We start from the raw sequence: 13,451 nt of genomic DNA, 5'->3' as shown, positions 1-13,451 counted from the left end.
TTGTATTCCTGTAATACAGTGTCAGCTTGCCTCATAAAGTTTCTTTGAATAGAAACCTTTGGACACACATTTTCAACTTTAGGTGAGCAATGAACTCTTCCAGCTTTGATCTGTCAAAAGTGTCGTCATCTCCGTCCCACTTCTGGTACCAATGTGTCAGAGCCAGAACCATGCGCCAGTACCAACCACTAACCAGCTTCAGCTTCCCTCTTGCGAGATTGGAAGAGGGAACGCTGCAAAAAGAACCAATCGGATGGATGCAGAAGACTACCTGGACCATGCCCATTTTTTGTTTTTGTTTTATTCCTCTATCTTCTTGTTGAATTCCAATAAAGACAATGATAAATAAACGTAGGCTATGGTCATCATAACATACAACAACAAATCGAATGAGTGCCTAACACCTACACAGTATAATGTTCCAGAACTGTAGCCTATTTACTTTCCATAGGTTACAAATCATATATGAACAACCTCCTCTACTGTATAGTAGGCTATAACTTGTTTGTAAATTGAAGTGGACGTTTCTGCTTCAGAGTTGTGAAAATGGCCATAATGGCTTTTTAAAAATGCTTCTGGCAATATTTTTAGATTCAAAATGACAAAATTCAACTCACAGTAATTACATTTCACTCTAATATGTCCAAAGGGAAAAAAGATGGGAAAGATAATGGCTTATTTAGCCTACATTTAATACATAACATTTCTGGAAAGTTGCAAAACAAACAATATTGATTATTGTAAATATGGAAGTTTTGTGGGGACATCTTTTGTTAATTCACCTGTAAGATAGGCTACAATGGACATAAAGAGGCTGAAAAAACTCAAACGCTACCCCAAATGCAATGCCATCATGTTTTCTACCTCTAGGGTAGGCTTATACCTTGCCAAAAATTAGGCTTATAGCTCCCCTTGAATGGGACCGATTGACCAAAATGAATGGATCTGGCTGCTGTCGTTGACAAATGTTCAGAGATGTGGCATGCATGTTTCTATTATCAGTGTGGCCAGCTGTTGGTGTTGACAATATTTCGCATGTCTTCATTTTCGAATCTCTTTGCTTTAAAATGATTAGCCAATATTTCGTGAGAGTGGTCGGTTAAAGTCTAAGCCAGTCGCATCACAAATAGGCTAGACAAACAAAAACATGATTGCCTATTTATGCTAGGCTTACATATGCACAAAAGAGCTATGCTCGCCCGGTGATGACATTAAGTTACCGTATTCAATAACGAGTGTAGGTAAGCCCACTGACTTGTATCACTCGGCGAGTGTCACGTAGGCTACAAGGCAAAGCTGGAGCAAACAGTGATGGCAGTCTCTCAATCGCATTGCGCAGTTGTTTGTGTTTGGACTTTTTAATCTATGCTATTCTATTGAAAGGGCAAATATATTAGGTTTGGTTCGATTGAGATCCTTTATATTTACAATCACGTACGTGAGACATGACAAATGTTGGAACTAGTCCCACATAGTTGACGGGTAGCAGCTATATGATTATCGAGCAGAGAGTTGGAGCGACCATAGCAATTTGAAATTTCAAGCAGCAGAACAATTGAGTACGGAAGTGAACTACGACAGAGCGACATAATTAAAGTCCAATCACAGTCAATAATAACACGTGGAGGCCCGCCTGCTAAGGATACTGGCCAATAGGGGACAATCAGGCAAACTTCCGCCAGGACTTCCGAACGTGTTCTATTGTACAATCTGTTCAAGAGAGGTCTTGTCGTGTCGAGTGGACTACCGTGCCTTCACACTGCATGCAGTTTACGAGTGTACGATTTAGGCATTTTAGGAAAGTTATATTGTGACTTGGCGAAATCGGGAGGCCTGCATCAATGTCAAGTTATGTGAGGTTAAACTATGTAACTGTGGCTTGCTAACTATGTGTTTCTCATAACACCGATGTGTATGGCGAAAGGTTTGCTTACTGCTGGATAGATAGCAACTACTTAGCTAACGTTCGCTACCTGTACAACTATTGACAAACGTTAGCAAAGTTGGCGTAAGTTGTCAGTAGAGTAGGTAGTTAGTACGTTTCTCGGGGGTCAAGCTTCACAGTAACTATGTGTAGTTGCGACGAACTCTAAAGATAATGCGACGTTAAGTGGCGGCGTTTTGAGATTTTCCATCTCCGCTGCATATTTTCCGCCATTCAAAGGATTAACGTTTGCGTTACTTGCGAGCGAGCTAGCTAGCATCGTTAGTTGCCTTGTCAGCGTAGACATTAAAACTAGTTTAAAGAAGGAGCAAACATCCGAAGTCATCCAATATGAATGGGTTTAGCACAGAAGAAGACAGCCACGATGGTCCCCCTGCCCCGCCGTTCTATGGTCAAAGCTGTTGTTTGATTGAGGATGGTGAACGTTGCGGCCGATCAGCTGGAAACGCCTCCTTCAGCAAGAGGATCCAGAAAAGCATTTCCCAGAAGAAACTGAAGTTGGACATCGACAAGAGCGTAAGTAACGAACGTTGCCGTATGTTTCAGATCACACAACATGCAGGAATCATGTCATGCACTAACTTAGTCATTCAGTAATGTTAGCTTCGGCTAACGTTAAGTTAACTGTTACATGTGGCATGTAAATATCCCATGAATTGGTACCGTCATTAAACGAATTGAATAATAGTATAATGTGTGTATCAAACTTATCTGGCTGTGTGTTGCAGGCACGTAACATACAGTTCGCATTTGTTCATTAGTTCTACTCGTTAACGTTACTAACTGCTCAGCTCAGCGTGACAAACAACGACGACCGCACCATCAAGGAAGCCCTCAGTTAGCGATAACGTTGCTAAGCTAACCGATTTGGAAGTCCGGTTGCTACCATTTGCTCGCATTCAACAAGAATAATGTCGCTAGCTTGCTAACAATTATTGGTACACGTGGATGTGTAAGCTGGTGGCGTCTGTTAACCAGATCAAATGAGTGGATCCTGTCGACAAGATGAAAAAACGTCAAGTTAAGTGTTGTCAGGAAGTTTGTCTGGAGTCGTTTATGGCTCACCAGAAAAGCATGGAACCGTAGTGTCTACGTTGAACTCAGGATGGGGTGGCTAATCTGATCAACACACAACGTACACATACTTAATTTTGACATGTTTTTTTCTAATCATACAAGCGACCACTTATATATTTTACTAAATAGCATCGACAAAGCGTTAGGCCCATGTGTCACAAGTAGCATCGCATTGTATTAATGTTACAATGTGTTAATCCAAACGATGGTCAGTAGCCCTCTGGGTTTCCTACAGCTTTTCTCAAAACGTAGTGTAGCATGACCCCATACAATTTTCAAGCGATTTCGAAGACGGAGACTACATTTTCAAAGTAGGAAACAAATCATGGGACTTATACTGGAGTTGCTCTCCTGTCATCTCCATCGGTTAGTAGTGTTGAGGCAATCCGATCTGTCTTTTTCATGACTTTTTGCGACGTGTTTAGCCGTGGCTCATGCAAATAGTGACGTGAACTATATTAAATCCATAGATATAAGAAAGCTTTATTGTATCTATGAGTAAATCAATAAGCGAACTCTCTAGCACCGATCAGGAAGGGGTTTTAAAGTACAGAAGCCCAGGATTATTTGGTATTTCCTTTCATATAAATTATTAGAATAACAACCTGCCGAAAACACACGACCTGGCGGAAACACTTAGACTTTACCTTTATCTGTTTATGCGTATGGAGACTAATTTCATGTCGTGGTACATAACATTGAGGGTTGGGATATCACATGAAACAATGCTGCAGAAGCACGAAAATATGACCGATAGGAATGGCCTGTGGGTTATTTATACAAGCCTCGTTGGGTTCCTGTTGATATTGGTGCAGGATGGGAGATAATTGAAAGGAATCTAATTGCAGTTTTGTAAACATTGACCAATGCAGGATTCACAGTCTTTGTAAAATCGTAGTCTGTGCCTACAATCTGTGACTTGTCTTTAGGTGTGAGGTTGTGAGAATGTAGTCTTTCACAAGTCTTTTCCAAAGCTTTTAAAAGTTCTCTGGTGTATTGATCGATATGTTCAACAAGTCAAAACACAATTTGCAACTGGTTCATTTCAATGGGATTATGTGGCATTTATCTTCTCAATTTTATCTTTATAAATGCATGCATTTTGTATGCATGCAATATATATATATATATATATATATATATATATATATAAAAATATAAAAATGTCATCTTTATCTTACCACACAAAAAACATCACCTTATGATCCACCTTTTGCACCGATACGAAAAGTGCGTTTCCATTTAACTTTTGCAAAATACTGTTCGACATGTCTGGAAAAACCACATCAGGCGAGCACATATGGCTTATCCATGCAACTTTTGTGAGGTTTTTTTTTTTCTCCTTTTTTTTAAGACATACATGTGTTTCCATTGCTCGTTTGTCATTTTGCAATTTAATTTTGTGCATGTTCAAGGTTAATTGAAATCACCCCAGGACAGTGTAGCCTACAACAACAAAAAATTAATCTGCACTATTAACTTACGTTTGAAATTGGTTTCCAATATTGGTGATGTTTGATGGATAACATGACATTTGTGTGTCATTTGTTGTATTTGTAGGTCCGTCATCTGTACATTTGCGACTTCCACAAAAACTTCATTCAAAGTGTTCGTAACAAAAGGAAGAGGAAAACCAGCGATGATGGAGGAGAGTCTCCTGACCATGATGTTGAGGTGCCTGAGGTGAGCATGTGGAGATGGTGATGGGGAACAGGGAAAGTGCATACATTACTTTTTGTGGTTACTCTGTTGGACTGCTTGAACTTAACCTCAGTCTGATTCTTGTCATGTCTATGAAAGGAGTGTTCAACATTTCTTAAAGGAGAATTCTGGTGATTTTTCACATGGATCTCTTTCTCGGTCACTGAGTACTGTCCATATGAGAGAAAGAAATGTTTTTGGTTCTACCTTGCTCAAGTTGCTGCCTGACAGTTAGAGTGCTACACTCTGGGGGCATGTTTATGAGCCCATTCTCCTTTAAGCAACTTAAGAAGCAACTTCTGATTCACAATGATCTTGATCTTTGAAATTAATCCGAGTGGTATTTAATAAAACTGGCAAATGTCTTCCCTGAAATAATTTAAATTTGAAGTTTATTTGCTGGCATCCTTTGATTTTTTTTCCAAGCCAGAAGGCTTCAATTGCATCTGAGAATTTGAACACATGGGGATGGTGTTTGTGTTGTAGGTGGACCTGTTTCAACTGCAGGTGAACACACTGCGACGCTACAAGAGGCACTACAAACTCCAAACCCGGCCAGGACTCAACAAAGCCCAGCTGGCAGAGGTAATTCTGTCATTCTGTCACTCAACTGTGTCACACACACACAACTGGTTTGGTTTCTGGTCAGTCAGTCAAGCCTCACTGGCATGTTGTTCAGTATGCATGTTTCCCTATGGAGACGTAAAAAGAAAAAAAAAATGTAGTGGAGTGATAGTGTAGTGGTTAAGGAGCTGGGCTAGTGTACAGTAGCCTGAAAATATGTGGGTTCAATTCCCAGTTTCCCCTTGAGCAAGGCACTTAATCCTAAATTGCTCTGGGGACAGTGTTCTCCCCTATAGGCCTAATATATTTTATGCATGTAAGTCACGTTGGACAACAGTGTCTGCTTAATGAATAAGTGTAACGTATAAATGTGCATACAAATGGACCTGGGCTGTGAATTGACGGAGATCCAAAGCAGAAATCTGTGGCTATGACATTTGCTGCGTTTACATGAGGGCTTTAATTCCGAATAAAACTAAGTTAATTCGGAATAACAATTAATTCCGCTTTAAAAGAGACCATGTAAACGCTTATTCATACTCTTCTCAGCTAGCATACGTGACACTTTATAATATTGTTGAGCTGCTGGTTAAATAGTAGGTTTATTATCAGAATGACTGCGAAAACAGTTTTTATTATGTTATTGTCCATGCTGTAAAGTTAACCCAAGATGACAAAAAAAAACGGTAGCCAGAGTTTGTTTTCTTCCGGTATAGCTTAATTAGGCTACGTTCATGCGCCGCCTGTCCAATCGGAATCGTTCCCAACCCCCAGACGTTCAGCGGAATACAATAAAGCGGAATTAACGTATGTTCCGTGTAAATCCCAATTCGGAATTATTATTTCCATGTAAACTCGAAGGAGAATATTTTAATTCTGAACTATTTCATTCCGAATAATTAATTCGGAATAAAAAAACATCATGTAAACGCAACCATTGACTACTTATTTCACCCATGTTACAGGTGTGTCTTGTAAAACATGGCAGATGGAAATGCACATTTACACTTAAATGTACAGCAACAATGTTTAAGTTGAAGGCTGAAAACAACAACTTTGTTCCCCATTATAGATTGACAAATGAGTGATTGTTGGGAGGGATTTCTTCTGTGTGTGTCAGAGAAGGGAGTGGTATCCCCAGGTGGTGAAGGACGTGGTCCTCTTAATGAGTCTAACACATCGTTTATAAGCGCAAGTTAATAATCGCAGCCTGTGACTGCCTGCCATTAGTTGGTCGTACATTCCTCTTTCTGACGCAATCGCCAAAACACAACTTCTACTCTCAGCTGTCTATCATCCTGCTGAGCTGCTTTGTTGTTTGATGTCTACTTTTCAGACGGTGAGCCGCCATTTCCGGAATATTCCCGTGAACGAGAAGGAGACGCTCACCTACTTCATTTACATGGTGAAGAGCAGCAAGAGTAGGCTGGACCAGAAGCCGGACAGCAGCAAGCAGCTGGAATGAGTGTCCCTGGGAGGCACTACAGCAAAACAAAAACAGTAGAGCTCTGCCGAGAGACGGCTGCCTTTGACTCCTACCCACTGTCTACAGAGTTGGGCAACGGTCTACAAGTCAAGATGAAGGCTTAAATACAACAAAAGAAAAGAAAAAAAAAATAAAGACAAAAAAAAGATAATTCCACATCCATTAGGGTGAAGCAGTCTAGGGTAACTGCCTTAAGAATATCGATATTATTTCGTATCTAGCTTTGACTGTTATCAAGAGTAAGATTTTCCTGTGCCAAACCATAGGGAAAGGAAAGAGAAATGTCAACAGACATGCTAAAGGTTTTATATATATATACACACACATACACATACATATATACTCAACGTGGAGGAGTAGAGGTGGGCAAAGAGAGCGGCTGGCTGGCTCGGAGTGCTATATGCTCTTCAACACTATAGCAGTGTGCTTCTGTGTGTGTGTGTGTGTACATGAGGTAGTGAGTGTGTGTGTGTGTGTCTTGAGTGTGTGTGGGTGTCTGAGCGATTGCGTGTTCGCACATACCTGCACCAGATAGGTCCTTTTCTGATATGTCTTTTCATTTGCTTAGGAACTAGTGGCATGAATATATATATATTGCTTTGTCTTCATGAAACGTCAGTACTTCTATATGATGGAGTTTTTGTAGGCAAATTAGATTTACTGTAGAACTGTGTTCTGGTCATTTTTAAATTTAATACTGATGTGTATCATAATTTATCTTTGTGTTTTCAGCTGTAAAATAGACCTTAGGTCACAAATGTGACCTTTTGTTAATGTGATTAAAATCTATACAGCTCTCGTTAAAAAGAAAATAAATGAATACAATTTAAAGTAAATAAATAAGATCTACTATTCTGATGTCACACCTTGACATAGCCGTAATGGAATGCTGTTAAAAGTATTGGCTGAGGAGACAGAGGGGACTATTTATATACTAATGAAGGCAATGGCCAACACTGAGTCAGACACGTTGCTCTGACACCAGAACCATGCGAGTCTGGGCTGGTTCTCAAAACCAGTTGCTCTCTTGGTCAGTAGAAATCATGTGGTTCCGTAAGTGAGTTTAATTAATCATGGAAAAAACTCCCAAAAGGAATGGTGCGCCCCTTCCTCCTTCCCTGCTCACGTAGACCACATGCCAAACGCTGGCTTAACCATTGGTGCCCTAGTACCTTTTTTTTAATTATTAGTTTGCATTTGTTTTCACATGTGCTATTTTCCTTCGCACACATGGCAGTGCTAACATTTCACAGATAGCTTAGTGTCACTGTGAGTTGTTTTTTTTTTCTCCCAACTTTTTAATTCATCTTTTTTTAACACATTGATTGTGCTATGTTGACTTCCTTGTAGTAGGGCACCTGTATGTATATGTCTGTGCATTGGTTTAAATAATAAACTGATTATACACAGATCTGTGGCTATATGTCCTGAATGTCATATACAAATATTACATATGGGCAAACCTTCAGTTTTTAGCAATAAGCTATGAAATACTTTTTCAAGCCAGTCCACAACTAAAGTACATTAGAGAATGCGATGTGGCCTGCATCTAAGCTATCACTTATCCCTACGGTAGTTACAGGGCAGTCCGTTCATTTTAGCATTCTTTGACTTTGTTGATTTGATGAAGTTCATACTTGCAGTTCAATGGTCATTGTATAGCCCAATGGAGTTATTTAGTGTGACTGCCTGCTGGATGTAAAATGGTGTCTTATTTCATTGCTTACACCAGTAGTATCCAATATACATAATCACAGCCTGTCTGGCCTATGGATTTGATTCTTGACAAAAAATTGTATGCATGTAAGTCAAAAGTTGAGATGGTCTCATGACATACATAACATGTGTTTATCTCCCCTGACAATTTTATTCTCCAGAGAAACCAAATCCTCGCATTTTCATCCATGTAGAATATTGAGAATGTTCCACTTGGTGTGTGTGTGTGTGTGTGTGTGTGTGTGTGTGTGTGTGTGTGTGTGTGTGTGTGTGTAGTGTATTCTATGACGTCAGGTTATTTTGCTAGTTTCCACATGGGGACGCCAGTGAGGGAAGTTGAGTATCTGGGGGAGGGAGACAACCCAAGAACTATTACTGCCGTGTTTGTTTAGTCTTTGCTATCTCTCTCATTTTTACTAGCTATCTCTTAACTAGGGGCAGTTGCTAGTGTGCTAATGAACTGGTTAAGCAGCAGTAGCCTACTGCATGAGAATGCTGAGGGATTTACCTCAAATCATTTCCAATATGCTCCAGTGCTTCTTATTCAACTGTCCTCTAAAACTGGTGAATTTAAGGATGAAGTCCAGAAGGTGTTATTTCCCCTGAAAGATCACCCCGGAGAACAACTTAAAACAAAAACTAAAACAAAACCGCTAGGAATATTTTTTTTAATCCCTCATGCACGCCTTGTTTGGTGATGTTGGATTTCTTGTTAACTCCCCATGACCAGGTGCGTGCGCTACTCGACACGCAATAATTTCCAAGCAGAGTTTCCTGAACGGATTGCCGGACTAGTTTTGTGGTGGCTTAATTCAGAAAACAGTTTTCCTCTTAGAACGTTGCCTTGTATCGAAGTTGCTTGCTAACTTTTACTACAAAAATGAATTTAATGACAAATGTGTTTATTTTTTTACCTGTAGGCCACAGTATTGCCATCCTCGTCACATTACAACATTTTCATTTGTGCAGTGAAAAATACTTCAAGCATCATGTATAATTGATTGACATAGCCTAAGTCAAAAGTTCAGGTGAGGTAATAGTCAATAATAAAATGACAAAGAAATACTCAAAGATATGCGTAAAAACGCAAGTGCCAAGACACAAGTACCACTTGTAATTTTGTGTCAATCGCATTTCTTACTGTAAACTATTAAAATGTCGATAGGCCTAATTTTGTTATTTGATTAAAGGACAAATTAGCAATTACAAAAGACGGAACTTTATTTCCCCCATCAAAAGTTAATAAAGTGGCCTCATCCATTTGATTGCAACGAGCGTCATAGCCCTGAGAGGTAGATTGGAGACGCCAGCCATTTTCAGAGTGATTTAATTTAAATCCTGAATTCAATCAATTCAGTTTTAAATTAAACATAAATCCATATAGCTTTTAGGTATAATTATTTGTGATATGATGTGGAATCTGTGATATAAGCTTAGACAAACATGTGACAAAGTGTATGGAAGCCGTTGCAAAAAAAAAAAAAGGTTTGAAGCAGATATGTAGTTCTATAAATAATCTGATTGCACGTATAGCCAATTTAGGCAGTTTAGCACTTGGCTTCCTCGTAGACTAACAGCCTCACGGATTTAACTCAAGTGCCCAAACTTGCTGCGGCCATCCAGTTCGTCCTTTTAATTTCTTTTCACGACAATATTCCTCTGGCTTGTCTTCATTCTGGAAAAAAAAGGCATATAGCTGTTCAAAAAGTATTTCAAGTCCTATCAAATGTCAGTCCTGGCATGTGTAGGCTTTTTTTTACTTGAACTTGGTTTGTCACTGATATTTGGTCCACTTAAATTATAGCAGGTAGACCTATAGGAAATATTGTTAGCGACTGCATTCATTGACAGATTTGAACGAATTTACGCACTTAACTTACCTTTATAACTTCTCTAATCTCTCGTTTTCTTTTTGAGTCTGTGTTGTCACAGTTCTGCAGTTCAGCCTTGAACCCCTCAGTCGCACTTCCACTGGATAAAACATTCATGAGGTAGGAAATGTAACTTGTGGCAAGTCTTAGTGTTTTTATCTTGGACAGTTTCGTGTCCGAGGGAACGTTGGGGATGCAGTCTCTCAATTCAGCAAATGCGATATTAATGTTCTCCGTCCTCCGACGCTCCTTTTTAGGAGCGCTTGTTCGCCGTTTGACCATCTCGGCTGCAAAGGAGTCTTGCTGGTTCCCATGAACCGATACAGCTTCTCCAAATTCTGTCCAATTTGATGAGTGTATTTGGAGATCTATAGGGTGCTCTCCGTTATTCAGCCAGCTACGGAGGTAGGGGTTGTCTTGGTGACACCGTTGCGCTAAAGAAAATGTCTCATGCATGATATGGTGATGGTGATAGCTTCCGATTAGGTTCATTTTCCCAGAACTTCAGAGTCCCAGAACTGTTTCAAAGGTATTTCGAGTCTTCTGCAAAAGTTCTATATTTTCCGATGTTGTAGGAAAATCAACTCGCACACACTACATGCCTTGGATGTATGCTATACCATATATCACAACCTATATTTAGACTGTTTGATACGCCCTATCAAGTATTTGTCATTTGAGGTAGCCTATGTTGAGAGACCAACGAGAATCTATCTCTGGAGAAATACCTCGTCCCTGACTTGGGTATAGCGAAGCGGGCTGAAAGCCAATAGGTCAGAATACACAAAGCAGGGTGGAGATTAGTTTATGAGAGCTGCTTCTGGTTTACATGCCAAGTGACTGATGTTTGTTTACCAGCTCATTAAAGTAGAGGTTCTGAAATAATAAGGCTGCGTGATAAGTAGGCTGGCTATGTTTTCTACATGTTGGATTCTGTGTGGGCTATTGTCTATTATTTTTGCATAAACAAAGCCAGTATGTGTTCAAACATAATAACGATAATAATGCTAAAAACAATACTAATAATAATAGTAATAATAATGATGATGATGATGACAATAATAATAATAATAATATAGTGACAAACATTTACAATGTTAGTGTATAACTAAACTTTGGGATCTTCTGACTATAATCTTAGGCGTCATTAACACCTTTTGCAGAGGGAAACATTTGTGTTAAAGCCTAAGCCTACCAATAATAATAATAATGATAATAATAATCATCATCATTATCATCATCATAATGATAATGATACTAGGTGAATGATGAATGATTTAACATGTTTGACTTTAAAACATAATGTGAACATAGAATAGACTACTTTATATATTTAAACCTATTCTGGTGAAGTTTGTAGACCAGCCATCTGATTTTAGTTTCTTCTTACTTTTAGCAGCCAGGTTTTTGCCATTTATATTAGATATTATCTGTTATAACTTTTAGTTATTACATTTTTCTACTAGCAATTTTTATGTTGCTCCATCTTCAATTTATGATGTTTATGTCCTGTTGTCGTTTTCTGACGGATTGTTTGTGTAAGAGAGAGAGAGAGAGAGAGAATAGTCTCTGTGCTCTCCCAAGCCTCAAGATATCTGTGCATGTAAAGTCCCATCTCTCTCTCCCTCTCTGTCTCACTCACGCTCCTTCTCTCTATCAGACTTGCTGTCTGGTCTCCAGTCTCAGCTCAGTTTCAGTCTCATGTGCGTTAGTGGGATGCCTGTGCAGAGGACAATACCACTAAAGCTGGATACAGAACAAACACCAGAAATAAATGAAGAAAAAAGAAACACAAACAAACAGTTAAACACAAAGCGTATGGCCATTGTCTCATTCTCTCTCTCTCTCTCTCTCTGCTTTCTCTCTGCTTTCTCTCTGCTCCCACTCTCGTAGATGTATCTGTGAGGGGTGATCTTTTGACCTCTGGAATGTAGTTAGGCACCACTGAATGTGGTTCGGCACCACTGTGAGTGCTTATCTGTACACAGTTGTCTGAGAAGGATGACCAAAAATAACCACAGATCACATTGTTCAAATCCTCATATCAAGACGTACCTGTGTTCCTGTTGAGTTCTTGATGTTTTTTCTGTCTTCGGCTGTAACTTCTGTGTGTATACAATACAGCATCTAGTCAGAGGTGCGTTTAGTTTTGATCAAATTGACTTACAGTGCAGGTAGACAGACAGCACCAGTGGATGTACTGAACCCGTGATCTTGGTGTTGCTAACACATTGATAGATAGTAGAGCCTTATTTATATAGTACAGCTGTGATAGGGATATTTCACACAACTGAACTAGTTCTATATTTTGGCATCATCAATAAAATATGTCAATTGAAATGGGTGAGAAGTATAATGTTTGTGTTCTGGTCATCTGTACAGAATTTGAGGATGATAAATAAAACAGGCTCTCTACAAGAATATCCCAGCATTAGCCATAGGATCCTATTCTAAATCAGCACAGGGAGCAGGGACTCTCAAGTGCTATCAGTGCCCACACCTCAGATAGTAGGATCTGGGCCCTGAATGCCCTGGAGCTCTTCCAGTGGGTTTGGAGATGGATGGGAAGCTGATCAGATTTCGTATATCCATCTATGTGGTAACGCGCTACGGAGAGTAAAAGAAAGCAGAAGAGTTTAGACGGATGGTGAATGTGCCACATCCGTGCAGCTCCTCTTTTTACAGCGTTTCTCTGCATTTCATTGCATTGCGTGGATAGGCTTTGCATTACCTTGTGTATGCATTCCTGTGTCAGATGGCTTACATACTGCCAGCAGAGATCCTAAATCAGCAGACAGGTCTGGGCATCTGGTCCTAAGGAGAGAGAGGGAGAATGCCTTTCAACACCTCACCCACCAGCCTCATCCACGAGCCGCGGAAATCACCACCGCACTTACATGGCATCCTAACTCTAGGGCACCACCACATCAAAACACACTAGTTCAGCTACTCTGGAGCTGAACTAGCACCCCAGTAACGTCACTAAAGGACGAGAGCAGAAGTAAGGTTTCGACAGAGATGTAGACAGATGCAGTGAAGCCATTGGACTGGTGTGAGCGGACATGTTAAGGCTCTGTGACGTTTTTTCGTT

General features: G+C 39.8%; 2 protein-coding genes across 2 annotated transcripts; one reads left to right on the top strand and one right to left on the bottom strand.

The window, feature by feature from the left end:
• The first annotated feature begins 1,695 nt into the window (after positions 1-1,695).
• sap30l (sap30-like) lies at positions 1,696-8,184 on the top strand. The gene is made up of 4 exons (XM_062537302.1): positions 1,696-2,461; positions 4,583-4,705; positions 5,210-5,308; positions 6,624-8,184. The coding sequence occupies exons 1-4, from the start codon at positions 2,276-2,278 to the stop codon at positions 6,750-6,752; spliced, it is 537 nt and encodes a 178-aa protein (XP_062393286.1). The 5' UTR covers positions 1,696-2,275; the 3' UTR covers positions 6,753-8,184.
• Positions 8,185-9,350: 1,166 nt separating this feature from the next.
• Positions 9,351-11,040, bottom strand: LOC134079668 (heart- and neural crest derivatives-expressed protein 1-like). The gene is made up of 2 exons (XM_062535760.1): positions 10,370-11,040; positions 9,351-10,164 (listed from the first exon to the last, which is right to left on the bottom strand). Exons 1-2 carry the CDS (start codon positions 10,850-10,852, stop codon positions 10,069-10,071), a joined length of 579 nt encoding a protein of 192 aa, XP_062391744.1. The 5' UTR covers positions 10,853-11,040; the 3' UTR covers positions 9,351-10,068.
• Between the last annotated feature and the right edge of the window lie 2,411 nt (positions 11,041-13,451).

This window comes from Sardina pilchardus, chromosome 5 (genome assembly GCF_963854185.1).
Source record: "Sardina pilchardus chromosome 5, fSarPil1.1, whole genome shotgun sequence".
NCBI lineage: Eukaryota > Metazoa > Chordata > Actinopteri > Clupeiformes > Clupeidae > Sardina > Sardina pilchardus.
The sequence above is the reverse complement of the archived record's forward strand: the minus strand, read 5'-3'. Positions and strand labels throughout refer to the sequence as shown.

Bases quoted from the DNA above. Each gene is read 5' to 3' on its own strand.
- LOC134079668 (XM_062535760.1), bottom strand. From the start codon at position 10,852: ATGAACCTAATCGGAAGCTATCACCATCACCATATCATGCATGAGACA. The intron at 10,165-10,369 runs GTAAGTTAAGTG...TTTTTTTTCCAG, and splicing joins AGATTAGAGAAGTTATAAAG to AATGAAGACAAGCCAGAGGA.
- sap30l (XM_062537302.1), top strand. From the start codon at position 2,276: ATGAATGGGTTTAGCACAGAAGAAGACAGCCACGATGGTCCCCCTGCC. The intron at 2,462-4,582 runs GTAAGTAACGAA...TTGTATTTGTAG, and splicing joins AGTTGGACATCGACAAGAGC to GTCCGTCATCTGTACATTTG. The intron at 5,309-6,623 runs GTAATTCTGTCA...TCTACTTTTCAG, and splicing joins ACAAAGCCCAGCTGGCAGAG to ACGGTGAGCCGCCATTTCCG.